This window comes from Scyliorhinus torazame, chromosome X (genome assembly GCF_047496885.1).
Source record: "Scyliorhinus torazame isolate Kashiwa2021f chromosome X, sScyTor2.1, whole genome shotgun sequence".
NCBI lineage: Eukaryota > Metazoa > Chordata > Chondrichthyes > Carcharhiniformes > Scyliorhinidae > Scyliorhinus > Scyliorhinus torazame.
The window spans coordinates 29,830,528-29,856,620 of NC_092738.1; the positions used below are offsets into that span (position 1 = coordinate 29,830,528).

At 48.8% G+C, this 26,093-nt stretch overlaps 1 protein-coding gene across 3 annotated transcripts in view; it reads right to left on the minus strand.

Moving 5' to 3' along the window:
- Positions 1-26,093, minus strand: part of LOC140405470 (electroneutral sodium bicarbonate exchanger 1-like) — a 391,515-nt gene that overhangs the window by 97,609 nt on the left and 267,813 nt on the right. For all 3 annotated transcript variants that reach the window (XM_072493938.1, XM_072493937.1, XM_072493936.1), the window contains 4 exons: positions 25,209-25,344; positions 20,485-20,645; positions 12,534-12,722; positions 9,718-9,806 (listed from right to left, as the gene is read on the minus strand). In XM_072493938.1, coding sequence (XP_072350039.1) covers positions 9,718-9,806; positions 12,534-12,722; positions 20,485-20,645; positions 25,209-25,344 — 575 coding nt within the window. The remainder of the gene's footprint in view (positions 1-9,717; positions 9,807-12,533; positions 12,723-20,484; positions 20,646-25,208; positions 25,345-26,093) is intronic.

Below are 26,093 nucleotides of genomic sequence, written 5' to 3' on the forward strand. Positions count from 1 at the left end.
GTTGAGTGCACTAATGCAGTATAGGCAAGCTGAAGAAGACGAAAGACAGTCCAGACCCAGAAGCTGAGAATAGGTTGCTGCAGCTGTTTGATACTGATAGGTAACACTGAAAGGTCCACCTCATTCAGACCAAGTTGAGCAAGATCTGCATACATGTTCTATTTGTGGTGAAGATTATGCCTGGAACCCGAGTTGGTTGTGTGCAGCTGTCGGCTGGAGATCAGACTAACTCCTGGAAGGAGAGGAGCTGAAATTCCTCATGAGGAAGACAGAGTTCAAAGTACTTTGTGACTGAGTGTGATCTGAATGGACTGCTAAGCCAATTTGTAAGGTCTGTGTTAGCTGTATCTGTCATTGAATGTGCAATTTAGAGTTTATATTTGACCACAATTTGCCTTAAAGGCTCTGATGTCTGAGATTGTAAGAAATAGGAGCAGGAATAAACCCTCCAGCCTTTTGAGCCGACTCTGCTATTCAGTCGGATCATGACTAATCTTCTGTCTCAACTCCAGTTTTGCAAGCTATCCTCATAACTCTTGATTCAATCCATCAATCTCAATCTTGAACATACTCAATAACTGAGCATCCACAGCTCTCTGATGTGGAGAATTCCAAATATTCCCAACCTCTTGAACAAAGAAAGTTCCCATCAGGCCTAAATGGCCAGCTCCTTATTCTGAGGCTGTCAACCTTAGTTGTACACTCCTCCAGCCAAGTGAAACATCCTCTTCGTGTCAGGCCCCTTTAGAATTTTTTATGTTTCAATTAGATCATCTCCCATTCTTTTAAACCATGGGGCCCAGACTTTAGTGACTTAAGTGCCAAAATTCTCTGATCGTTGTGATTCACTTATTCCACTGCTGGGTTTCCTAGCTGCATGAGGTGTCTTCAATGGGAAATCCCATTGACAATCTGTGGGAGGATAGAATCCTACTACCAGCGACCGGCATGTGGTTGAGAAACACACGGCTGGGTGGCTGCAGAATCCAGCCCAAGATCTACATTTTTGACAGTCATCTGAACACAATCTAGCAGCGCGGCCTACCCACCCCTCCCCATAGGGACATTCAAACACGTTGCACAATATAGGTCTTATCCAGCCAATCTATGAATAAACAGGATAAAAAAGCACCAAAAAAGCAAATACTTAGTGCAGGATTCTCCACATGCTAATGGGCCAGCACCGGTGCCACATGGAACAAGTGCAATTCCAACGCAAGCCGGCGTGTGATTTGCCGGGGTTGGGATTGGCACCCGAGAGCCTGACAAGCTGCAGCCACATATAAGCACTCCACTCCCCACACACTCTTATTCCAACCATGAAGATGCCACTCCGAGGGGCGGCATTGAGGTTCACCAATGCAAAGTTGGTGACACTGCTGGATGTTGCGGAGAAGATGCAGGATATCCCCTTCCCCAGAGTGCGACGCCAACCGGGCCTTGGCGCGGTTGGCAGAGGCCATGAGCGCCATGGGCCCCACCACCAAGACTGGGCAGCAGTCCAGGAACAAGTTGCACAACCTCCTCAGGGTGGCCAGGATGAGTAACCAGCTCCGCGCCCCTGGCACCACCCCGGTATCCCCCCCCCCCCGCCACCCATGCGGCCCCCACAAGGCCGACCGGTAGAAAGTTCTGGGTAAGGATGGGCAACCATGCCAGCTAGGGTGAGTCACCACCACTACCATGCCCCTGGAAACACCCCCGTCCCATACTCTCTACACCCATCACCCTGCCAGCCCACATGCGTCTCCCACTAGGTGGATGGATAAGCAGCACTGGGTGAGGATGGGCAACCCCCCAGACAAGCCAGAGTGAGTCACCACCACCATGCCCCCTGCGCTGCCCGCGTAAGTGTATCTCATACTGTGCATTATCCATCTCCCCAGAAGAAGGCAGCCCACAAACGCAGCGAGACAAAGAAGACCAGAGAAGACCAGAGGGGGCCCACCGGACCTGTGGCCCATCACCGTCGGAGAGCAGATGCTGGACCTGGTTGGCAGTGTTGGAGAGCAGGCAGTCGCCGAGGCGAAGGTCAGCATCGGAGATGCAAGTGAGCCCCCAGCGAATTGCGATGTCCCTATAGCATGTGGGTCACACCTCGCCTACCCGCGATCTAACCATGCGTCTTCTTTTTGTCTTGCATGATCACCAGGCGACGGGCTGGGTCCATCGGGGGTCCCCCAACCGCGACCCCTCATGCGGCGGTGCTCGTAGGGACATGTGTCCTGTCGATCATCCTCTGGACGTGGGGCATCCTGGCGATGGCGGCGAATCCCGTTGCCTGGGCAATCTGCTGGGCTCGGTCCATATTCGGGTGGATATATTGTGTGTTTGGGCATAGAGGGCCTCCATTACGGCGTGGATGCATCTGTGCACATAGGTATGGGAGATCCCAGACAGGTTCCCACTTGGCCCCTGGAAGGGCCTGTGGCAAAAAAGTTCAGGGCGACCATCGCCTTGACGGCCATGGAGAGCGGATGTCCTCCCCCATACCCCTCTGGCTCCAGATATGCCATGATGCAGCAGATATGCCGTATGGTCTCCCTGGTTAGCAGGAGTCTTCAGCGACCCGCTCAAGCCGGCAGGTCATCATACGACAGGCATTGCCGGTGTACACGAGGCCTGATGCGTCGCCTCCTTCCACCTCCTCGGCCTGTTGGGCGGCTGTGTCTCCAACCTCACTGGCTGGCCCCCGCTCGTCTGGGGCAGGCTCCGGTTCTGCAGGGTCCTCCCCAGCAGCTCCTGCTCGTGCAGCCTCATTGTGTCCGCTAGGGCTGCGGCGGCTAGGCAGATGTCAACCACTCCTGGTTCGATACTGAAATCCATTTTGTAAAGGGCAGACATGCTAGTATGGTGACTACTCCAGTGTCCAAACAGGTCCAAAGGGCTACACGGTGGCCCTGGCCTGCATTGTAGCTGCTGCCCCCACATGTCTCCCCCCCCCCCCCCCCCCCATTCCCACCCCCACCGAACTCAACGGTCCGGCGATCCCCCTCCAGTCTTCTCCCGCTCCCAGCGGTGTGCGCGGCCTTCTCCTGAGATGGAGGGGAACAGAAAATGCACAGTATTAGACAGTCCAATGCATGCAGCCCAGGGGGTGGGTGGCTGGTGGCCTCAGTGGCCAGGTCACCTGGCCAAGGCTGCCGGTATGGGTGCCAGCCTGTGGTACAAAGTGGGGGTTCGGCCGCCCTCAGGGTGCAGTAATGGGTGGGGTTACGGGTGTGTGGGACGGGGGTTAGTGCTGGGGGCACAGTGCTGCCTACTCACCTTGGCTGCCTTGAGGAGGGAATGCAGTTTTTCCCAGCACCGCTGGCCAGTCTGGACGGTGTTGCCCACGTCGCTGACGACCTCTGCCATCTGCGCCCAGGCCTGGCGAGTGGCAGCAGCTGGATGTCTCCTTCCCATCCCGGGTACAGGGTCGCCTGCTTCTCCTCCACGGCGTCCAGCAGGGTCTCCAGTTGCTCGTCAGTGAATGTTGGGCCACATGCCTTGCTGCCATCTCGTTGGCTGGCATGGTGTGTGTGGGGAGTGAAGTGTGGCTGCAGCTTGTCAGCCTTCTGAGTGTCAATCCCGAATCCGGCGAATCAGACTCTTTCTTATTGGAATCGATTGTGTTCTGCATGGCGCCGGTGCTAGCCCCTTAACGGTTGGTGAATCGGTCCAGGTGCGGTGCCAGTTTAGGTGTCATAGAACACCACTAATCCTGCCCCGGCGCCAACACTTTTGTTTCAGGAATGGACCGCCTGGCTGCAGAGCTTTGCATTGAAAATTGTTAGGAGCTAGCTCTGGAAAAGCTCTGCAATCCTTTTCTGCTTAGTAAACTGCCTCCAGACGTGCACGATACAGTTCACCATGTCAATGCAGTCAAACATGTTTTCAGTGTTTTTGTGCTGGAGTGCAAAATCTACTGCCTTTTCGACAGAAGAGCATCTCTACTGCCTTTTTGACATCGGCTAGGGAGACAGGCAGGTGACCTCCGATTGACAACGCTTTTAACTTTCTCACAGATGTAGCCATACTCCACTTTGAACGTCCTTTCACAGGAAGATCGCAATGTCAAATGATGGCTTGCTCCTGTGTTGTCTCACTCCACTGATTGATTGGTGCAGTCACATGACAAGCCAAAACACATTTCATAGATTATCATTTGGCTAATTCAAAGTTACTAGTGCAGAAGGTCAGCATATCAAAAGCATCATTCATGAGGTTCGATATTCTGTCGGTCGGTATGGTTGATAATTTTAACATAGTGTCATGTGAGAGTACCTTTAAGAAATGGGTGTTTATAAATGGGTGTGTATATAAATATCTGTAGTGAGAGTACCTTTAAGAAATGGGTGTTTACTACTGCAGTGATGTCAGAGAGTGGGTGGAGCTGGGCTGTCTGTCAGCTTTTTACTTTTGTTTTAGGCTGTTGCTGCAGGGTGTGTTTTAGTTTCGTTTTCAGAGCTGGATAGCTGCAGTCACAGCCAGAAGGTGTATGAGTCTCTCTCTGTAATCTAAAGACTGTAAATCGACCCTTTGGTGATTTAAAACTAATAACTGTTCGCAGTAGCGAATTTAAACCTGATGTCTTTCTGTTTTTAAGGTTTTTTAAGTCTTATGGATGTTAAAAGGACAGCTTAAGCATTACTTAGTGTTGTATTCTTTGGGGGTTGTATTTGAATTGATGGTTGCTAAGATGTTCACTGTATGTTTTAAAAAGGTTAACTTGAGTTCATAGAATAAACATTGTTTTGCTTTAAAAAAATACTTTTCCATTTCTGCTTTACCAGACCTGTAGAGTGGGCCGTGTGCTCCCCACACAATCTAGTAAAAGTTGAGAGTCAGGTGAAACCCTGGCCCATAACAATAGACTGAATTTTGTGTCATCCAAGCTTGACTCATCATGATTTCACTGCAATTGCAGAAAGACTACTCTCCTTTGTCATAAAGGCTGACATTCCATTTGCCTTCCTAACTGTTAGCTGTAGCTGCATGTTAACTTTGTGTAATTCATGTGCAAGAACACCCCAATCCCTCTAAATATCAAGGGTTGGATTCTCTGTTTGTGAGACTGTGGGCGGGATTCTCCGGTCTCTGACGCCGAAATAGCATTCGGCGATCGGCCGGAGTATTCACATTTGCTCCAAAATCGGGGGCAGCGCCGCTTTTGCGATGCTCCGCCCCCTCAAAAGCAGCGTACTCATTGTGCGCATGCGAGGCCACGGACCCGGCAATTCTCCTGCCATATCCGCAAGTAAAGCCAGGCTTTACGCTGCATGCCTGCTAGCCCCCCACCAGACGGAGGATCGGTGCAGCTTTTGCGCTGTTTCTTCGGGCGTAAAACGCCACTGTTCCCACGCCGGCGTCAACACTTGGTCTTCAAATTGGGAATCCAGCCCAATTGGTGGAATTCTCTGTTGCCTGACACCGATATCGTAATAGATGATCGGGCAGAGAATCCCTTAAGACGCCCAAATTGGGGGCGACGGCAGTTTGACATCGGCTTTTGCGTCTCCACCCCCTCTGAAACAGTGTTGGCGCGTCATCGGAAGGTCCTCCCGCGATGCTCCGCCCAAGATGGGCCGTGCTCCAGAACATGCGGTTGACGTGTGGTCTGAATGGTCGGAAAACCAGCGCGGACTGTTTCCAGCACCGTGACACTCGGCCGGGGTCCGTGCCGCTGGCCGAGGGGGGGCTTCCGCGAGCGCTGGGGGGACTGGTGGGGGTTGGCCAGGGAGTGGCCCGTGGGGTCGCATTTGGCATGTCGGGTCCACGCATGGCCACCGCCGTGCTGTACGGCGCGGTCGTTGCAGGTCGTCGCCACGGGACCCGGACATTCACCGTCTGTTTTTGGTACGGTCCCAGAGTCGGTGAGGGTTTTGGCGTCGTAAAACATCCGGGAATTCTCCGTTTCAGTTGGCACTTAGCCGCTGAAACGGAGAATCCAGCCCAATGTTCTCGTGCCAGAGCTGAATTGCAAGCAGCTTATGATCTCCCTGGGAGGCCAAACTGGTAAGCAATTCAGTGTTCCACGCCATGCAAATTTTTGGAATACAAGCCAAGGTAATCTCACTCTCGGGCCGCCATCTTGAGCAGGCAGCGCGATAGCGACGCCCTGCGACCGACCCCCACCCCCCCCCCGCTTCATGCTGCAAATTGGTCCCAAACTCCCCCACTCCCACGCACCGCACAGTAGTCCACCTGGGCGCCTTCCCTATCCCCACATACCCTCTCCCCCGGGACCGCAGTAGTATGGAGACCCCCCACAGGGACGCCTGCAATAGGGAAACCCCCACAGGGGCTCTTGTAATAGGGGGACCCCACATAGGGACCCCCTGCCTAAAGGGACCGCCCTAGATGCAACCCCCCCCCCCCCCCCCCCACCCATCCAAACAGAGCCCCCCTCAGAAAAGAGACAGCTGTCTGGAAGCTAGAGAGCAGCCCAGTCAGGGGCAGTGAGATGAATTACAGTTGTAACACTTACCTTTAAGCTCCACATGTCCATTCCTGGAAGGAGAACAGCTGTGACCTGTGTTTGGTTCCCACAGATCCATTAGCTGCAAGCCATTCATAGCTTACTCGCAGTGGTCTGTGATTGACAGCTTCTACAAACCATCAGCAGCTTTGATTCATTCATCTCCCTTCACGTTCAATGGCCTAAGTGGCGAAACCCCAGACCACGTCAAAGACAGCTAAGTGCATCCCAACCACTAGGTGCATTACAATCACACAAGCACGCAATTTCCCCTGGGGTGGTCCCCCTATTACAGGGGTCCCTGGAAGGGGGCATGGGGGGTAGGGGGGGTTCAGGTAGAGGGGGTGTGGGCAGGTAGTGCAGTGTTTGGGGGGAGGGGGGCCCTCAGATGGGCTTGGATGGTCTCAGATGGTACCTACTAACATGGCCCTCGCGTGGTGGACCTCACGACGGGCCAGGGGGTACCGCGAGGTCCACCATGCCAGAGTCACGTTGGTAGAGACCACAAGTGATCTGTGCCCATGAGATTCCTGGCCGCAGGGACCAAAGAATCACAGACGGCCGGAGCATAGGGTGCCAGCCCGCCAAATAGACGCAAATGGATCATTAAGAACAATTTGCATTTATTTACATCGCCCCGCTAGCGCGCATCATGGACCTAGTTCACGCCGCCAGCGGGGGATCGGACAGCGCAGATCTCGATTTCTCTCCAACGCCCAATTCTCCGTCTCATCGGTGAATGCGATCCGGGTATCCCAGGATGGAGAATCACGCCCCAAGATTTCCCAGTCTCATATTTTTTTACAAAATAGTTTGTTTTCTTATTTTTCTTACCTTTTCTCCAAGTTATATTCCATCTGCTGTGCTGTTGCCCACTTACTTAACCTGTCTATGCACTTTTGTAGCTTTGTTGCCTAATCCTAGAGTTTACTTTCCTATTTAACTTTATATTACATTCAGACTACCATCTAAATTATTGATATAGATTGTAAATAGCTGAAGCCTTAGCACTGATCCTTGCACCCCATTAATTAGAGCTTTTCAGTCCGAAAATGACACATCTGTTTGTTAATCAATCCCTGCAAATGTATTACCCCTAATCTCATCAGTCCTAATTTTGTGCAATAACCTCTTGTGCGGCACCTTATTGAACACTTTTTGAAAATTCAAATACACTACATTCACTGGGTGCCGCTCATCTACCCTACCATTAATATCAATAAACTCTAACAGATTTGTGAAACTTGGGACTGGATTCACCGATGATTGTGAGACTAAGTGCTGGCGCAGGCGTGGGAATAGTGGCGTTTTACACCCGAAAGAACGGCGCAAAACCTCCACTGATCCTCCGTCTGGTGGAGGGCTGGCAGGCACACAACATAAAGCCCCCGGCTCTAGCTGCGGATACGGCTGGAGAATTGCCGGGTCCATGGCTGCGCATGCGCACGGCGGTGGCCTTCAGTGGCGCAACATGAGTGACCCACCAAGAAAGCACAACAGCGCCTATACTTCCTCAGGAAACTAAGGAAATTCAACATGTCCACATTGACTCTTACCAATTTTTACAGATGCACCATAGAAAGCATCCTATCGGGCTGCATCACAGCCTGGTATGGCAACTGCTCGGCCCAAGACTGCAAGGAACTTTAGAAAGTCGTGAACACAGCCCAGTCCATCACACGAACCTGCCTCCCATCCATTGACTTCATCTACACCTCCCGCTGCCTGGGGAAAGCGGGCAGGATAATCAAAGACCCCCTCCCACCCGGCTTACTCACTCTTCCAACTTCTTCCATCGGGCAGGAGATACAGAAGTCTGAGAACACGCACAAACAGACTCAAAAACAGCTTCTTCCCCGCTGTTAGCAGACTCCTAAATGACCTCTTATGGACTGACCTCATTAACACTACACCCTGTATGCTTCATCCGATGCCAGTGCTTATGTAGTTACATTGTGTACCTTGTGTTGCTCTATTATGTATTTTCTTTTATTCCCTTTTTTTCCCATGTACTTAATGATCTGTTGAGCTGCTCGCAGAAAAATACTTTTCACTGTACCTCGGTACACGTGACAATAAACAAAATCCAAATCCAACATGGCACCAGCCGCGCGCGGACCCAGCCTGCCAAATAGTGCCAGGCTCGCCACCCCCGGACCACCCCCCATCAGTGCCCCCAGCCCCTGCCAAAGCCTCTCCTACCCGCGGATCGGCTCCTCCCCGCATGTGGCGGCGCTGGACTCAGTCTGCAGCCGCCATGCCGAGTTCCCGAAACAAAATAGCATGAGTGACCCACGCCGTTGGGAACTCGGCCCATCGGATGCGGAGCATCGGGGGAGAGCCTCGGGTGACATCCTGAGGCCGTCCATACGGTACGCTGTTATGGAGGGGGCAGAGCATCGCAAAAGCGGCACCACCCCCGATTTCGCCACCAACGGGGATTCTCTGGTTGATCGCCGAAGGCGATTTCGGCGTCGGGGACTGGAGAATCTTGCCCATGATTCCCCATCATAAATCATAATATGATTGGACAGAGTTGACACTCATTTAGGTGTCCTGATACCATGTCCCTAATAATATATTCTGGAATTGTCCCTACTTCCAATGTCAGACTAACTGGTGTAAAGTTTCTCGTTCTCTCCCTCCCCTTTCTTGAATAGTGGGGTTATGTTTGCCACCTTCCAATCTGCAAAGTCTATTCTAAATTCTAGGGAATTCAATGCCTTCGCCAACAGTCTAGCCAATATCACAACGTTATAATAATAATAATCTTTAATAGTGTCACAAGTAGGCTTACATTAACACTGCAATGAAGTTACTGTGAAAAGCCCCTAGTCATCACATTCCGGCGCCTGTTCGAGTACACAGAGGGAGAATTCAGAATGTCCAATCCACCTAACCTGCACAATCTTTGGACTGTGGGATGAAACCGGAGCACCCGGAGGAAACCCACGCACACACGGGGAGAACGTGCAGACTCCGCACAGACAGTGACCCAAGCCGGGAATCGAACCTGGGTCCCTGGCACTGTGAAGCAACAGTGCTAATCACTGTGCCATCACGTTGCTGTTGCTGTATGGACCACATACTTGACCACTCTGCACATCACACATTTGCACACCACTGGACTACCTTAACAAATGTTCATAGCTTTACTGTTAGAATGTTGTCCAGCTTGAATGTTATGCACAGACGTCCAGTGGGGTACATCCAAACTACAGGCATCACAACCTGATAAGCCAAAGCAATGGCCTTACCTTCCCTGCCTCAATGTTTACATTGTCTTGGTTGACTCCATTTTTAGCTTCAAGATGAGTTGGAAGAGACTGTGGGGACAACATTTGACCTGAGGAGGGAAAGCAGAAATAAGCAACTTGAAGAGAAAATAATATTTGGAGATCTGGAATTGGATGGGATTTTTATTTTTCAAAAAACCCAAATTAAATCTATTCTCTTTTTTCAAAGTTGGTTCATTACGTGTACCAGGGCCTATGGGGTCTCTCAGGTTCTGCCAGAGCTTCTCCGTAACCTCCCCAAGCAGGTTTGCCAAACCAGGCCACAGTTACTTGTCATCACAAATAACAGTTCTTCAGGCCCATTTGCCAATTCTTCAAGAAGCATGTTCTGAATAAAGTTCCTACCTCGGGAATCATGAGAAAAAATTTACATATTAGCATTCCTTTGGCATACTGTGTTATATTGATGTGGTGTGCCACTGACCTACCGTCAGTATATCCTGTAACATTTCTTCTACATTCCCATACTGGGCACTGCAGTGTCAGTAGGGGAGGCAGTATCAGAAGCTGCTAAGCAATGTTATCTAAGATTAAAGCGACACTGATCAAAATCAATCTTTAAACTCTTCAACCCCATACTAAAATACAGCTGTTATTTTTTAAATCTGATACTTCATTTGATCCAGAGGGATTTGAAATGGAGTTAATATAGTCAGAATTCAAATTTCCAATAGATATCAGAGCACATGAGTCCCAGCTCTCAACATTCAGTATTTAGAATGAGCACTGACAGAAATGATTTCATTAAGGTACTCAGTTTATTTTGATAACACAATTTCATTTGCTTTAATTTTGACTAACATTATCTGTGATTTAGAATTCAATGAGCACAGTAAGCAAGCCCAGATCATGCAGTCAGTAGCGAAGTGGAGGTGTGGAGGTGTACGTCTGACTACAATCTGCCTTGATTATAGGCTGCAATGGGAACTTGCTCTTCTGGATCCATTGGTGAGGTATCTGGGAAAGCCAAGTGTCATGATGCATTCCCAACAAAGTCATGCCCCCTCTGACATCAATAATTGAAGTCATGCCCTTTGAGGTCTGGCTTTAGCTCAATGACAGTCTGAGAATTAGTAGCCCACCTGCAGACCTTTGTTAAGTAGTTTTTAAACATTTTCTATCTTTGATATGGAGTTTCCCCTCACCCCCCAGCCCCATCGGCACCCAGTTCTTTTCCGATATCAGCAGGACTGAGAAGCCAGGGTGGAGAGGAGCCAGGAGTGCAGGAATGTTTTCACACTCCTGTTGATTTCATGGGCAATGCTCCTGACTAGACTGTAACCCTGCGAAGAGCAGCCTTAAATAAATCAACAGAACTCTGGGGAGTAAATGCAGGGCAATCATCTCAAGTTTTCAAGCTGACAGCCCCCAGCGTTGGCTCCCCAGATCCCATTCAGGCACACTGCAATTTCTGCATTCAAGCATAAGTGGCTCTCTGTGTGTTGTAGTTCTGCTGCAGCCGTCAATAGCAGTAAGCTTCTTAACATTCACTGCTACTGGAACTGCGAAATCCAGGCTTATTTTGTTGCCTGAACCACAGCTTCACACTTTAGTAAAATATGAAAAAGACAAAACTAGCGAAACCGCCCCAGATTAAAAGTGGGAATGTGATTTGCACTTATCACCCATATATTTGTGCTTTTTATCCACTCTTAAAATAGTTTCAACTTTGAAAAAGATTCCCCATCAGTATAGGTGACCATGCCTTAAGTTAGCATGCTATCAACTAATCCCCAGAAGAGGACATCTATACATAAAGTAATCCTCAACAAACAGGATGCTTTTCTTCAATCACCCACCTCCCCTCACACAAACCCAATTCTCAGCAGAATTTAACTCATCATAAATATATTGGCCCAGGCAGGCTATGTGTTTGCTATACAGAACCAATTAAATATTTTCAAGCATCCTTTGCAACCTCTGCAAATACATTTGAAAATGCTGGCCCGTTATAAAACACCAGACACATAGGGGTTCAAAAGTAATGCTGCACTTTAAACTGAACTGAAGCACTTTCATTGTTGCCAGGAAGTTTAGGTACCTATGAGGTCGATCAAGTCAACTGCTCAGTTTACACCAACAAAGACAAACACTTACTTCTTGTAAGTGGAATAGAAATAGATGTCAGTGCTTATTATTATTCTTGTTCAATACAGATGACAAATATGGAAAAAAAGTAGGAGAAATAATGACAAAAGAACGGCTTGTATCAACGGAAGTGATCAATAGGGTATATTTGTTAATGGACATAAAGAGCTCGATTCGCCGGTCCCCCAGCTGCATGTTTCTCGGTGGCGCAAAGTTAGCTGGGAGTGGGATTCTCGACTTTCACCACTTGTCAATGGGATTTCCCGTTGAAGCCATCCCATGCTGCTGGGAAACCCATGGGCAGAGAAACACTGCCGGCAGGAACAGAGGATCCCAATGGCCAGAGAATTTTGGCCATCATGCTGGACAAGGAAAAGCAGAGAAGATGCACATCAGGGTGTATTTATTGGGATATTGGTCAGAGGATAAGCCGACTAAATCAGGCACCAGGCTATAAACTATCAAGCAGGTTGATATATCAGAAAATATATTCTATTTCAAAGATGAGGTCCAAGATGATAAATAAGTCGCATTTTGCTACAACGTGTCCCATTTTCTTTATTCTTTGTACACAACTACACCCTTCGTATACAACCATCTTGTCATTTCCAAACAAAATAATACCAAGATATTGCAGAGCTCAAAAATGTGTTTTTGTTTTTGATTTAGATTCCAGTCCATATCCTTACCAGTCTTGTCCATTGAATGAGGTTCGGATTGCTTTTTCCCAACCTCAGTAAAAGACCTGACAATTGGAATGAGATTGTTCCTTTTTCTTTCAATCTGATGGTGATGTCTTTTCAGAAGAGCTTCACGCACTTTCACACGAATATTTTCATCTAGTTCCATGGATGACTCCTGATGATCAAGAATCATATCTAAAACACAGCAATGAAAGAAAATCACAACAACTGTCATCACAGGAGAAAAGCCTTTGCCAGTCATGGCTGTTGAAATCACTCATTAACCTTGTCTGTTCCCTTAAGCCCTCCAGAAACGATATTGTACTTGAGTCAATAGGAGAAAATAAAATTCTAAATCATTGTTGGTAAAAGTGTGAAACAGTATTGTGTTTGCAATACACATGTTTTCCTTAATATATATGTTGTAAATTTATGTGTTTTAGAAATATCAATTTTAGTTTCAGGAATTGAATTTAAAAGTAAATAAATTGAAACATCTGATTGAGAAACTGATTTTAAAAAATAAATGCAATTCAAGCAGGCCTGTGGCAAGCTGTGTTTATTTAATAAAGTCAGAATTAGAAGTGAGAAAACTTAAACAACGGATGACCCATCTTTGAGCTAAAGTGATTAGATTATTCATGTCGTTCCCAGATCAAAGAAGATAAAAGCACCTTTGTAAACAAGGGATTTATTCAGTGGAAACGGAAATTCTGGAGAGAGGGCCATTGACTCCATTAGAGATACAAATTATTGATGTGAGTCCCAGAATCAAAGGGATTATTTTGAAAGTAAAAGATAATTGGTTTACATTTCTGTTTGGAGCATCCCAAGTATGTCACGTTGCATGGAGATGGGCTGTGTGGTTTAAGGAGGTTCCTTATGTCTGAATTCATTTGTGTGAGTTTGCCCACAGGAGGCAGTCAGCATTTAGCTTAGAGAAGGAGGGGAGGAAAGAGAGAGAGAAAGAGTGTGAGTAAGACAGAGAGAAAGTGAGGGAGACAGAGAGAGTGATAGAGCGAGAGTGTGTGTGCGAGAAGGAATGTGTGAAAGGGATTGTAACAGTGAGCGCGTGAAAGTCAGAGACTGAGAGTATGAGAGTGAGAGGGACCAAGAGAGAGTGAGAGTGAGTGTGTGAGAGAGTGAGTGAGACAGAGTGAGAGAGATTGATAGAGTATGAGAGAGTGTGGGAGAGAGTGTTAGAGAGAGCGAGAGTGCAAGAGACAGAGAGCGAGAGAGAGATTGTGACAGTGTGAAAGAGAGAGAGTGCAAGAGAGAGAGTGTGTGTGTGAGTATGAGACTGAGAGAGTGTGAGGGAGGGAGAGTGAGAAATTATGAGAGAGAGTGAGAGGATGAGAGAGTACGAGAGAGTGTTAGAGTAAGTGTGAGAGAAGGAGAGGGAGAGAGAATGAAAGGGAAGGTGAGAGAGAGCACAAGAGAGGGAAAGTGAGAGGAGTGAGAGCGTGAGTGAGAGGGAGTGAGCGAGTGTGACAGTGAGAGAGAGTTTGGGAGACAGAGAATGAGAGAGAGTGAGAGAATGTATGTGCAAGACTGAGAAAGATAGAGGGAGAGAGACATAGAGTGATAGAGAGAGTGTGTTTGTGTGAGAGAGTGTGAGAGTGAGGGTGTGATAGAGATAGACTGAGAGAAAGAGAGACCGAGTGTATGAGAGAGTGGACAAGACTGAGAGAATGTGTGAAAGATAGAAAATGTGAGTATGATTGAGACAGAGAAACAGGAAACAGAGAGTGAGAAAGACTGAGAGAGCATGTGAGAGAGAATGTGGAAGAGAGAGTATGAGAGAAGTCCGTGGCACCACAAGTGGCTCATCTGGGAGGGAAAGCAAAGAGTGGGAGAGCAATAGTGATACAGGATTCTTATCAGAAGGGGAACAGATAGACAGTTCTGAGGCCACCCCAGGATGGTATGTTCCCTCCCTGGCTAGGGTCAAAGATGTGCCAGAGATGCCGAGCATAACTATGCACAGATAGAAATGGAAGACTTGACCACTGTGTTCGTAGTGAACCATTCCACCAGTATGTTTATGGGCGGCCGTTCACAGTGTAGACCAACCACAAGCCCCTGTTGGGGTTAGCCAAGGAAGATCGGATGATTACACCGATAGCATCTGCCCAGGTTCAGCGGTGGGCCCTGCTTCTGTCCACCTACGAGTATACTTCAGAGCATTGCTCGGGCACAAGAATCCCACACGCGATCGTGTTGAATCGACTGCCCCTATCCACAAAGCCACCAGCTTCCATCGCAGTCGCGGAGGTGATTGCTGCCATCCATTTCATGGACACTTTGCCAGTAACAGCAGCACATATCCGAGAATGAACCCAGATCGATCCTGAGTTATCGAGGGTCCGACGTATGGTCCAATACAAGGCCTGACATAGAGAAATAACAGATGGGCTGAGGGCCTACGTCTCCAAGCTACCCAAAATGAGTGTCGAAGAGGGCGTCCTCCTGTGGGGAACGTACATGGTCGGACCCGAACGGCGACGCGACCCTTATTGAAAAACCTCCATAACGGGATGTCCATAATAAAAATGTTGGCGTGCAGCTACATTTGGTAGCCCGGAATGGATAGCGAGATCGAGCGGGTGGCCCACAATTGTGCCCTATGCCAGGAACACCAGAAGGCCCCACGGGCAGCCCCGATGCAACCCTGGAAGTCTTAGGAGATGCGGTTGTCACAATTTCTCTTTAGTTACCGTACGATGCCCCACGCCACAACAGGCATTGTGCTGGCTGAATTGCTCATGGGGTGACGACTCTGGACACGTCTCAGCCTCATCCTCCCCGACGTCGGGATGCGGTTCCATCAGCGGCAGGACTGCTCGGAGATGGACTCTCACCGCCGCCCACAAGTGTGCACCTTCACGACAGGTGATGAAGTTTACGTGAGAAAATCCAGGGCCGGAGCCACATGGATCTCTGGGGTAGTCATCCACGCGATGGGGCCGTTCTCTTACGCGATCCAGGTACAGGGCACTGAGACACACCAGCATCTGGACCACATACAACAACATGACGAAGAACCACCCGCGTGAGGCCCGGAGGCCCCACACAGGACCCATACTATGTCCCACATACGGCTAAGGAAGATCCCAAGGCCAGAGAGGAACCAGGATCCTATTTGTCCATTCAACCTCCTGTTGAACGTCAGGGCATCGGGGAACCCGAGGTGCCCGTGGATTCGACCAGCGACGGCGTAGACAGCAACGCAGAGTCCAATATGGATATTGGCCCGTCCGGTCACTATACGCCAGTACTGATTGTGCCAGCTACGACGATCCTCATGGATGCACTGGTCACCGGTATGCTACCTCCCGGGCTGGCTGTACCATCCCAGGACCTCCGCCCACAATCCAAGTGGCCATGGGGCCTTCCACCTAAAGACATGGACATTTCGACGGACATTGGTTTTTTTTGTGGGGGGGGGTTGTTGTTACAACCTCCTACAGGACAGAATTGTAAAACATCCGATTGCCCTCCTATAGCTCAGAGTATGAGCAACTCAGGTGACTAGGGGGACAGAGCTTCCTCCCAATTGGAGGAACTCCCCACAGGATATGAACCCCAATCTGGAAACAGGTCGGGGAAGGTGACCCTGCTGGGAGTGGAGAGGAGTGATAGTTGTATCGAGTATGAGAATAAAGAGAGTTGTATCCTGTCAGCCTGGCCTCTTGTGGAGCCTCTGCTTCCGTCTACAACAGTGGTGCAATGGCAATGTCACTGGACTAGTAATCCAGAGGCCCCAGCTAATGCTCTGGGGACATGGGTTTAAATCCCACCATGGCAGCTGGTGTAATTTAAATTTACTTACTAAATCTGTAACTGAAAGCTGGTCTCAAAAAGCTATCACCAATTGTTGTCAAAACCCATCAGGTTCACTGGTGCACTTTAGGGAAGGAAATCTGCCACCCTTACTTGGTCTGGCCTAGATGCGATGCCAGGCCCACAGTCATGTGGCTTACTCTTTCTTAACTGCACTCTGGAATAGCTGAGCAAGCCACTCAGTTCAAGGGCAATTCGGGATGGTGTTGAATTCGCGGTAGGCAGAACGCACAGACAAAAGTAGAAATTACAGAACAAGTTTCATTTCAATATGATTCCAATACTCCTCCACTCCCCTCAGATCTCCTTCCCTGACCTGCAGCTAGGCCGGGGTTTTTATACAACTGAAGCTCTCCTTGTAAAGGGAAAATGCCACCCCCTTAAGGGGAAGGCCTGCCTGTCTTAAAGGGAAGCCATGGGATATCATACAGTCCTGGGGCGGGATTCTCCGACCCCCCCCCCCCCCCCGCCGGGTCGGAGAATCGCCGGGGGCAGCGTGAAGCCCGCACCTGCCGAATTCTCCGGCACCAGGGATTTGGCAGGGGCGGGAATTGTGCCGCGCCGGTCGGTGGCCGCTGGCAGCTCTCCCCCCGGCGATTCTCCAGCCCGCGATGGGCCGAGTGGCCGCCCATTCTCGGCCAGTCCCGTCGGCGTATCTCACAGCTGGGGCGAAATTCTCCGGAAACGGCGTGATGTCCGCCGACTGGCGCCCAAAACGGCGCAAATCAGACGGGCATCGCGCCGCCCCAAAGGTGCGGAATGCTCCGCATCTTTGGTGGCCGAGCCCCAACATTGAGGGGCTAGGTCAGCGCCGGACGAATTTCTGCCCCGCCAGCTGGCGGAAAAGGCCTTTGGTGCCCCGCCAGCTGGCGCGGAAATGACATCTCCGGGCGGCGCATGCACAGGAGCGTCAGCGGCCGCTGACGACATTCCCGCGCATGCGCAGTGGAGGGAGTCTCTTCCGCCTCCGCCATGGTGGAGACCGTGGCGAAGACGGAAGGGAAAGAGTGCCCCCACGGCACAGGCCCGCCCGCGGATCGGTGGGCCCTGATCGCGGGCCAGGCCACCGTGGGGGCACCCCCCGGGGCCAGATCGTCCGGCGCCCCCCCCAGGACCCCGGAGCCCGCCCGCGCCGCCTTGTCCCGCCGGTATGGTAGGTGGTTTAATTTACGCCGGCGGGACAGGCATTTTAGCGGCGGGACTTCAGCCCATCCGGGCCGGAGAATCGAGCGGGGGGGCCCGCCAACCAGCGCGGCACGATACCTGCCCCCGCCGAATCTCCAGTGCCGGAGACTTCGGCAACCGGTGGGGGCGGAGAATGTCGCACCAGGTATTTGCCGGCGGGACCTGGCTGCGCGGGGTCCTCGGGGGGGCGCGGGGGGATCTGGCCCTGGGGGGGTGCCCCCACGGTGGCCTGGCCCACGATCGGGGCCCACCGATCCGCGGGCGGGCCTGTGCCGTGGGGGCACTCTATTGTTCCGCGTCGGCCGCTGTGGTCTTCCGCGATGGCTGACGCGGGGATGAATCACCCCTGCGCATGCCCTGGGATGACGCCAGCACACGCTGGCGCTCCCGCGCATACGCCAACTTGCACCGGCCAGCAGAGGCCCTTCGGCACCGGTTGGCGCGGCACCAAGCCCCTTCCCCACCAGCTGGTGCAGCGCAAACCACTCAGGGGCCGGCCTAGACCCTGAAGGTGCGGAGGATTCCGCACCTTTGGGGCGGCCCGACGCTGGAGTGGTTCACGCCACTCCTCGGCGCCGGGTCCCCACGCCCCACCGGGTAGGGGAGAATCCCACCCCTGATCCTGGGACCTCCATTGGGGTTATAATAGATGGGCAATAAATGCTGGTCATGCCAGTGACGTCCGCATCCCATGAAAGAAAAAAATTGTTTTGCTGGAATGTGATCATTTACAATATAGTTAGAGAAATTGAAATTCGGGAAAAATATTTTCTGAAATATGGGGCGGGATTCTCCGGTCCACCAGCCGCATTTTCCAGCGCAGCGTGTCCCCGCCGGCAGCGCGATTCACTGTTCCCGCAGCGGCCAATGGGGTTTCCCATTGTGGCCACCTCACGGTGTTCGGAAACCCACAGGTGTCGGTGCGCTGTCGTCAATCCGGAGGATCCCGCCAGCAGGGAATTCCGCTGATGATTTGTCAATAACAATCTTTAGAAAATAGCCCAATAATTAGAAAACAGGAAAAGAGACATACCTGAATATTTAACCAATTAGAAGGAGGAAATTTGTATGATTGCTCATCGAAGATTAAACCTGAGATTTGTCTATTTGTTCTTGGGATGTGGGCAGCATCGAGTCAAGTTTGAATGAATCAATTTTCTTCTTCTTAACTGTTTAAGTCAATCTTTCTCCTTTCTAATTGGTTATTTCCTACTTTGTCATTCACAAGTCATGTTACACAAAGATTTTTTTCTTATCCACAATGAATCCAATTACAGTTTATTTGAAAGATAGATATTTGGAAAAACTTCATGTTCTTCATCTCTTCCTTCAAGATCAAACCTCACCAGTTTGCCACTTTAACTTATCCCTTTCTCATCTTCATCATTTTCCATTCTTCCCATAATTTTGAGGTTTTTAAAACTCTAAGCTTGGTGTCATCTAAAATTTGCTGATTTGTTTTGTTTCTCCTACTGTTTCTAATCTTGGTAATTTCTTCACCTTAAGTATTGAACAAAAATAAAGCTGTTTTTTCCCTCAAGCAGTTGTAATATGACACTTTGTTAGAAGTGAATTTTATTACATTTTCATTTTATTACATTTTCAAAATTAAATAAACACAGTTTAGGTTTCTGACTCATCTTTGTCTTTGTATTCCAATTACAGAAACTTCTGACTCGTGTTGCAAAGAGAAGCTTATTGGAAAAGTTTCCACAGCAACAAAAGGAAAAGTTACACAAGAAGATAGGAATTCAGACTATAACCTGCTCATAAATTGACCTTTCACTGGCTTATCATATTTCACTTCTCTAAATTATTCCTGGCATTTATTAACCATGTCAATTGTTCAGTGATACACCTTCACTGTTCCCTCAGTCAATCAGATCATCAGATGCGCAGTAGGTGAGTCAGAGATGAAAGAATAAATCCCTATTGCCTAAAGTACTCAATAACATGTGATATAATGAGAGCTATATAATGCATACAAATCCCGGGCGGAATCTTACCGTATTTTTTCAAAGTGTCAGGCTCAGACTGAAAACTGGAATGTGGCTCTCCCATTGCACAGACCAATTTTCTCTCCAGATCTTGAACCTCTTTAAAAAAAAAATGAGTGGGCGTAGTTTACGTCGTCACTCTGGCGGCCCCACAGAGATCGGGGGACCATCTTTAAAGGGTGCCCTGATCAGAACTGAAATTGAACGGCCCCTAGACCCCACCACGAAGATATTGGGGGCTCCTCCCCGCACCATAATCATCGAGAGCTCCCCCCGCCCCCGGCAATCATTGCAGTGCCAACCTGTGCCAGGAGGCAGTTCCAGGGCACTGCTCGGGCATGACCCTCTTCCCCCAGGGGCTATATGTAACTTTGCGCCCCCGGAAGGATCCCCACAACCATTGCTCGTCTTTAAAAAGCTGTCGTCAACATCTGCGAGGTTTGAATATTTAGTGAGGGGGGAATCATGTGGCGGGGGAGCCTGTTAATATTATAATTTATTACAAACCATTTAAATTAAGTTCCCACCCTTTGTGGGTGTGAATCTTGTGGCATCGGCGGCGAGGGGCAGGGAAAATCGGGCAACGTGCTCTCTCCAGAGAGAATTGCATTTCCCGATTCTCTCCGGATTTTCCGCCCGCGTCACCGTTCTCTCTGATGGCGATCATGGGGCTGAAAATCGCCATCCCCAATGTTACTCAAGGCAGGAAACAGAATACAACAGACTATAAGAAAGTTTAAACAAGGTAAATTAAAGCGGTAGCGTCTTCACGAACAACTGGCAACTTGTTTTTTGTTTGAGGAGGAAGGACAAATCATAATGGCATTACACAATGCACTTTGATGATTTACATTATTACAGTGTACTTCTAGATAGCAAAGTATTTTAACAAAATGTGTTTTGTGAAGGCAGTGTCCATGTATAATTCATACCTGCGATCTCCTGAATGCTGTTTGCTCTCATGTCCAATAAGACTGTACCATTAATGATACAGCTCCGTAGCTCAAACAGGCTGTGCAACGATAGTGTGGCAACATATGGCTTACTCCAACGGTCTCCACCATCCTCAACGTCTTCCTCAAACTTCAACCACCTGCCAAACATTTGTTTCAATTCAAAAAGGGCACACGGTCAGTGAGGGAGACTTCAGCCTGAGTGAGACAGAGACCAAGAGACAGGGGCTGGTTTAGCACACTGGGCTAAATTGCTGGCTTTGAAAGCAGACTAAGGCAGGCCAGCAGCACGGTTCAATTCCCGTACCAGCCTCCCCGAACAGGCGCCGGAATGTAGTGACTAGGGGCTTTTCACAGTAACCTCATTTGAAGCCTACTTGTGACAATAAGCGATTTTCATTTCATTTCAAGTGAGTATATTTAGGAATTTGGTTCAAAGTATGAATTTGTTGCATTGGGGAAAGGGATACTTTGTGTAAGGGGTGCTTTGCGTAAGGTTTGCTGCAAGAAGTAAAGTGTGCTGAGTGGGTGTTCGGTGAAGGGTGGGGAGGAGGTGCTTTTTTCTTCTTTTTTTCAGTCTCCAGTATTTGATTTCCACTTATGTGCAGCAGAAGGAGCAGGTAAATCAGTAACTCGCATTATTAGAAACTGTTAGTTTTTTTATGAGTATTGTAAGTACTGTATTGTTTTATCAATATTGTAAAGTTTACTGGCAGTGCCAAAACCTGTTGGACGATGTCAGTTTATTAAATATAAATTAATTAATTAGCAATGATTAATGAACACAGATTGGAGATGGCAGAGCAGGTGATGTGCTGTGATTGCAGGATGTGGGAGCTTCTGGATACCAGAATGATCCAGGGCAAACACATCTTCAGTAAGTGCCTGCAGCCTCAGGAACTTAGCTTCGGGTTTTGAGCTGGAGATCAAGCTACAGACACTGTGACGCATCAGAGAGGGGAAACATTCCCTGGACACTTTATTCCAGGAGGCAGTCACACCCCTTAGGACAGAGCCTTCTGATGTTCTCAGTGGTCAGGGACAGGAGGATGTGACTGCAAGTGAGGCAGATAAGGGGACCCAGAGAGCAGGAGTGCAGGAGCCCCAGTACTTGCAATTGTCCAACAGGTTTGAGGATCTTTCAGCTTGTTTGGAAGAGAGTGGGGGCTGACTGACAATGGCAACAGGGTACAGGAAGCCTTTCAAGTGGAAGGAGTAACAAGGAATGTAGTAGCAGTAGACAGTATAGTCAGAGGGTTTGTTCTCTGCAGCAAAGAGCGTGAGTCCATATGGCTGTGTTGCTGGCCAGTGCCAGGGTTTGGCACATCTGCTCAGGGCTGGAGAAGAACTTGCTGGAGGAGGGAGTGGATCCAGTTGTCCTGGGCCATGTAGGTATCAAGGTCAGGACAAAAGAGGAGTTTCTGAATAGTCAGTATGAGGAGCTTGGCACCAAATTAAGAAGCAGAACCTCCAGGGTCATAATCTCTGTATTATTACCTGAGCCACATGCAAATTGGCACAGGAAAAATCAGCCTAGAGGATGGATGTGTTTTCAAAGACTGTGGTTTGGGAAAGTGGGCTCTGGTTCATGGGGCACTGGTGCCAGTACTGGGGAAAGCAGGATAAATACTGTTGCAACGGTCTACACCTTAGCCTCTAAATCTACTTGTCTTTTAATCATTTTTTAAAATCGTGATACATATCCCATAATTACTTGCTTTGGGGGTATGTGTCTTGTACTGAGTCCCTGGAAGACCCTGGTTGGATTTTGGCAATGAGGATGAGGAACCGAGAGGTCGGCACGGTGGCACGCAGCGTCAGGGTCCCAGGTTCGATTCCCGGCTTGAGTCACTGTCTGTGCGGAGTCTGCACTTTCTCCCCGTGTGTGCGTGGGTTTCCTCCGGGTGCTCCGGTTTCCTCCCACAGTCCAAAGATGTGCAGGTTAGGTGGATTGGCCATGATAAATTGCCCTTAGTGTCCAAAGATGTGCAGGGTGTATGATATATGAGCACGGAAGTGAGGGTTGCCTGTTATCCTGTTATGGAAAAAAACATACTAAGTTGGTACTGTGACATGAGGGTTGTGCATAATCTTGCCTTTTTTTCATGTAATAATAATAGCTTATTGTCACAAGTAGGCTTCAGTGAAGTTACTGTGAAAAGCCCCTAGTCGCCACATTCCGGCGCCTGTTCGGGGAGACTGGAACAGGAATTGAACCCGCGCTGCTGGTCTTGTTCTGCATTACAAGCCAGCTATTTAGCCCACTATGCTAAACCAGCCCCTAAACATATTGAGGTCCCACCAAGATCATGTGATGTAATCCTTGCATTTATAAAGAGGGAGTGTATTTTAGATACTTCTCACCTTGTTTATAGAAAAGTTGAGTAGAGCCACAACAGGGTGGTGGGTGGATAGTTGATGTGGCGATGGATGGTATGGCTATGGAAGTCCACATTCTGGTTGAGGAAAGTACCCAGCTAGAGCTATCTGTGTCAGGTTTTGTATTGTATTTTTTTACTTTGGGCTCAGGGAATCCGTGCTTATCTCCTACGATAGTCCGGACTGTATCCTAGAAAGGACCGGGTTCCTTGTGATTTTTCTTTGTGGTTGTCGTCTCTGGGGTTGTTGGACTAAGGGGGAATATGTAATGGCGCACACCTGGGTGTGGTCAGTGTTTGACATGTTTACCTGGGTCGAGCAGAGGGTCTGTTGGATGGTATACTGAGCTCCCCCCCCCCCCACGTATTGTCCCCTTTTGGGGCCTCCCAGTCTTCTCCCTTCCCCCTCAAGAAAGCATTCCACTGAGGAGGTGGCCTGCGATGCTGGCCCATTTCTGGCATTCCTCGGCTAATTATGGTGTTCCTCTCTTATGCGGGTTTCTTCTCCTTACTTTGATGGATAGCTGCTGTTGTAGGTCACATTGGGATATATTGTGTTTCTGGGAATTTCCCTTGTCATGCTGGGAGGGAGGAGGGGAATCGTGCCCTTCCTGAGATGCCCAGTTGTTGGTGTCTTGATGATTCTTCTCCTCAGTGATGGGGTCTCCTTGTTTTTTTAATTAAATCTTTTTTAAGAGTACCCAATTCTTTTTTTCCAAGTAAGCGGCAATTTAACATGGTGAATCCATCTACCCTGGACATCTTTGGGTTGTGGGGGGCAAGACCCACGCAAACACAGGGAGAATGTGCAAACTCCACATGGACAGTGACCCTGGGCCGGGATCGAACCCGGGTCCTCAGTGTCGTGAGGCAGCAGTGCTAACCACTGCACCACCGTGTTACCAGGGGTCTCCTAGGTTGAGGACGATGTGAATCTTCTAGTGTCAGCGGGACTGGTACATTGCCTTGAATATAGTTAGAGAGGAATGAAACTGGTTGTGTAGTGACTCTTGGATCCTTGGTTTACTAACTCCTAGGTATGAGGTAGTGCGGGGTGAGGCTAAGTCTTGTACTGCAGTTGGTATCCTGTTACCCCCTTATGGTTGGGATGTTCCTTTTTGCCGGGATGTCCTGAGGAATTGAGTGAGGTTTCAATTGAGTTGCTTTCGCCTTTTTCTTTTTGGTCTTGTGGTGGGGGGCGTGCGCCAGGGGATCTTGTGCTCATGGCTGTATCCTGGTCCCTATAATCCTGTGACCCTCTACTCCTGGTAGTTTTCTTTTTTATCCTGTCACGGTTAGTGTGCTGGGGGACAATGACCTCACTGATTATAATCTGAACCAATTGTATGAATATTTACTGGTCTTCTCTGTATAAATGTGCGGAATTTCATCACCTCTAATTCCCCAAAGCCTGCCTACCATAAATGTGCGGAATGATGATTGTTCTGCACTATGCCGAAGTTTGGGGTTTTGTTGCCTCTGGTGGTTATATGCAAATTATCCTCTGCGATATAAGGCTGGATTCTCCGATTCTGGGGCTATGTCACCACGCCGGCCTGGGAACGGTGGCGTTTTATGCCAGAAAAACTGGCGCAAAACGGGGACCGATTACCCGTTTTGCTGGGGGCTAGCAGGACAGCAGCGTAGAGCACCCAGCTCTAGCTGCCGATACGCCCCGGAGAATTGCCGGATCAGTGGCCGCACATGCGCACGTCGGCAGCCGCTCACGGACCTGGCCTGCGAAATAGTGGGGGGTGGTCCAGGGCACGCGAGCCAGCTGACGGGGAGGACTATTTTGCTGCATTGTTTGTTAAATTGGAAAAACTTTAATCAAAATATATATTAAAAAGGTTATAGGAGAGCACTTAAATAAGTTGAAGGTAATCAAGCAGAGTCAGCATGGTTTTGTGAAAGGGAAATCATGTTTAACCAACTTATTGGAGTTCTTTGAGGACCTAATATGTGCTGTGGATAAAGGGCAACCAGTGGATGTACTGTACTTAGATTTGCAGAAGGCATAGTCGGTGCACCCCATGTGGTCAATGAATGATCAGATTTACATTGAAGGATTAGTAACTGAAGTGATCGCCTGTTTATTAAGTGATGTAAAACCACAGTTCATTTTGAGGATATGCACAATGAAATTGACTAAATAATGAACTGCAGAAATTTGTAAACATTTTTTCTGTACTGCTGATATGAAAGAGGTGAATGAAGTTTCTTCTTGTTAAGCCTGTTAGTGCTTCTGGAATAGAAGCCACTGAAACTTCACTGGCATTTCCAACATTTCCTCAGGTTGACAAATATTATAGACATTTCACACACCTGGCAGTCTCCTTCCACTCAGCATCTTCACCCCCACGTACGCAGATTTCATCAAGCTCAGTGAAAAGTTCATGTGGAACATGCTCTTCATCATCCTCAGTTCCCAGAATGAACTGCACTCGCTGGGAAGGGGTGTCTAAAAAGCAGACACACAGCAGGAGGTCATTAATGGGATCAGGTCTTGCTTTGTTATTTATACATATACACACAAACACACATATTATACCTACCAGATCTATAAATGCACATATACATAATCACTATGAAGCTCTTATGGAGGGTTTTCAGGTGAGGATGCAAACCTTCATGTATTCTACATTATCAGCTTTGTAGAAATGCACAATTTGTCTAATATTGAGCCTGTACAAAATTTATGCAAAATTTAAGTTTTTGGAAAATATTATTTTTTGTCTCCTGATATTCCTCTCTTCCTCCCCATTGAGATGATTTAGCTGTACAAGCTCCAGCAGCAGAGGCACCACAAAAGTCCAGGCTGTGGATTCACGCAAGCTGCCAGCAGTGCCTTCCTCAGTTTCCCACCAAGAAATATTGCAGATGAGTGCCCTACTGGGAGGAAACTGCTGCCCATGAGGTGCTTCACTTGGTATTCTATGGAGAATAGATAAAGCTCATCATGGGCCAGAGTATAGGTAAGCCTAAAATGTAAATCCATAACCATTTTGCTAGGATGAATTTCTACCATCAATGGTATTAGGCTGTTATTATTTCTCCATTGGTTTCAAAATACAGGGGTTAGCTTTAATGTGGGAAACTGACATGATCGGATCGCTGCCTGTTGTACACCCAGCTCAATTTTACTTTCCATTGAAGAGAACAGAAAACAATATTGGGCGTCATACAAAACAGATGGCCTGTCTCATTGTA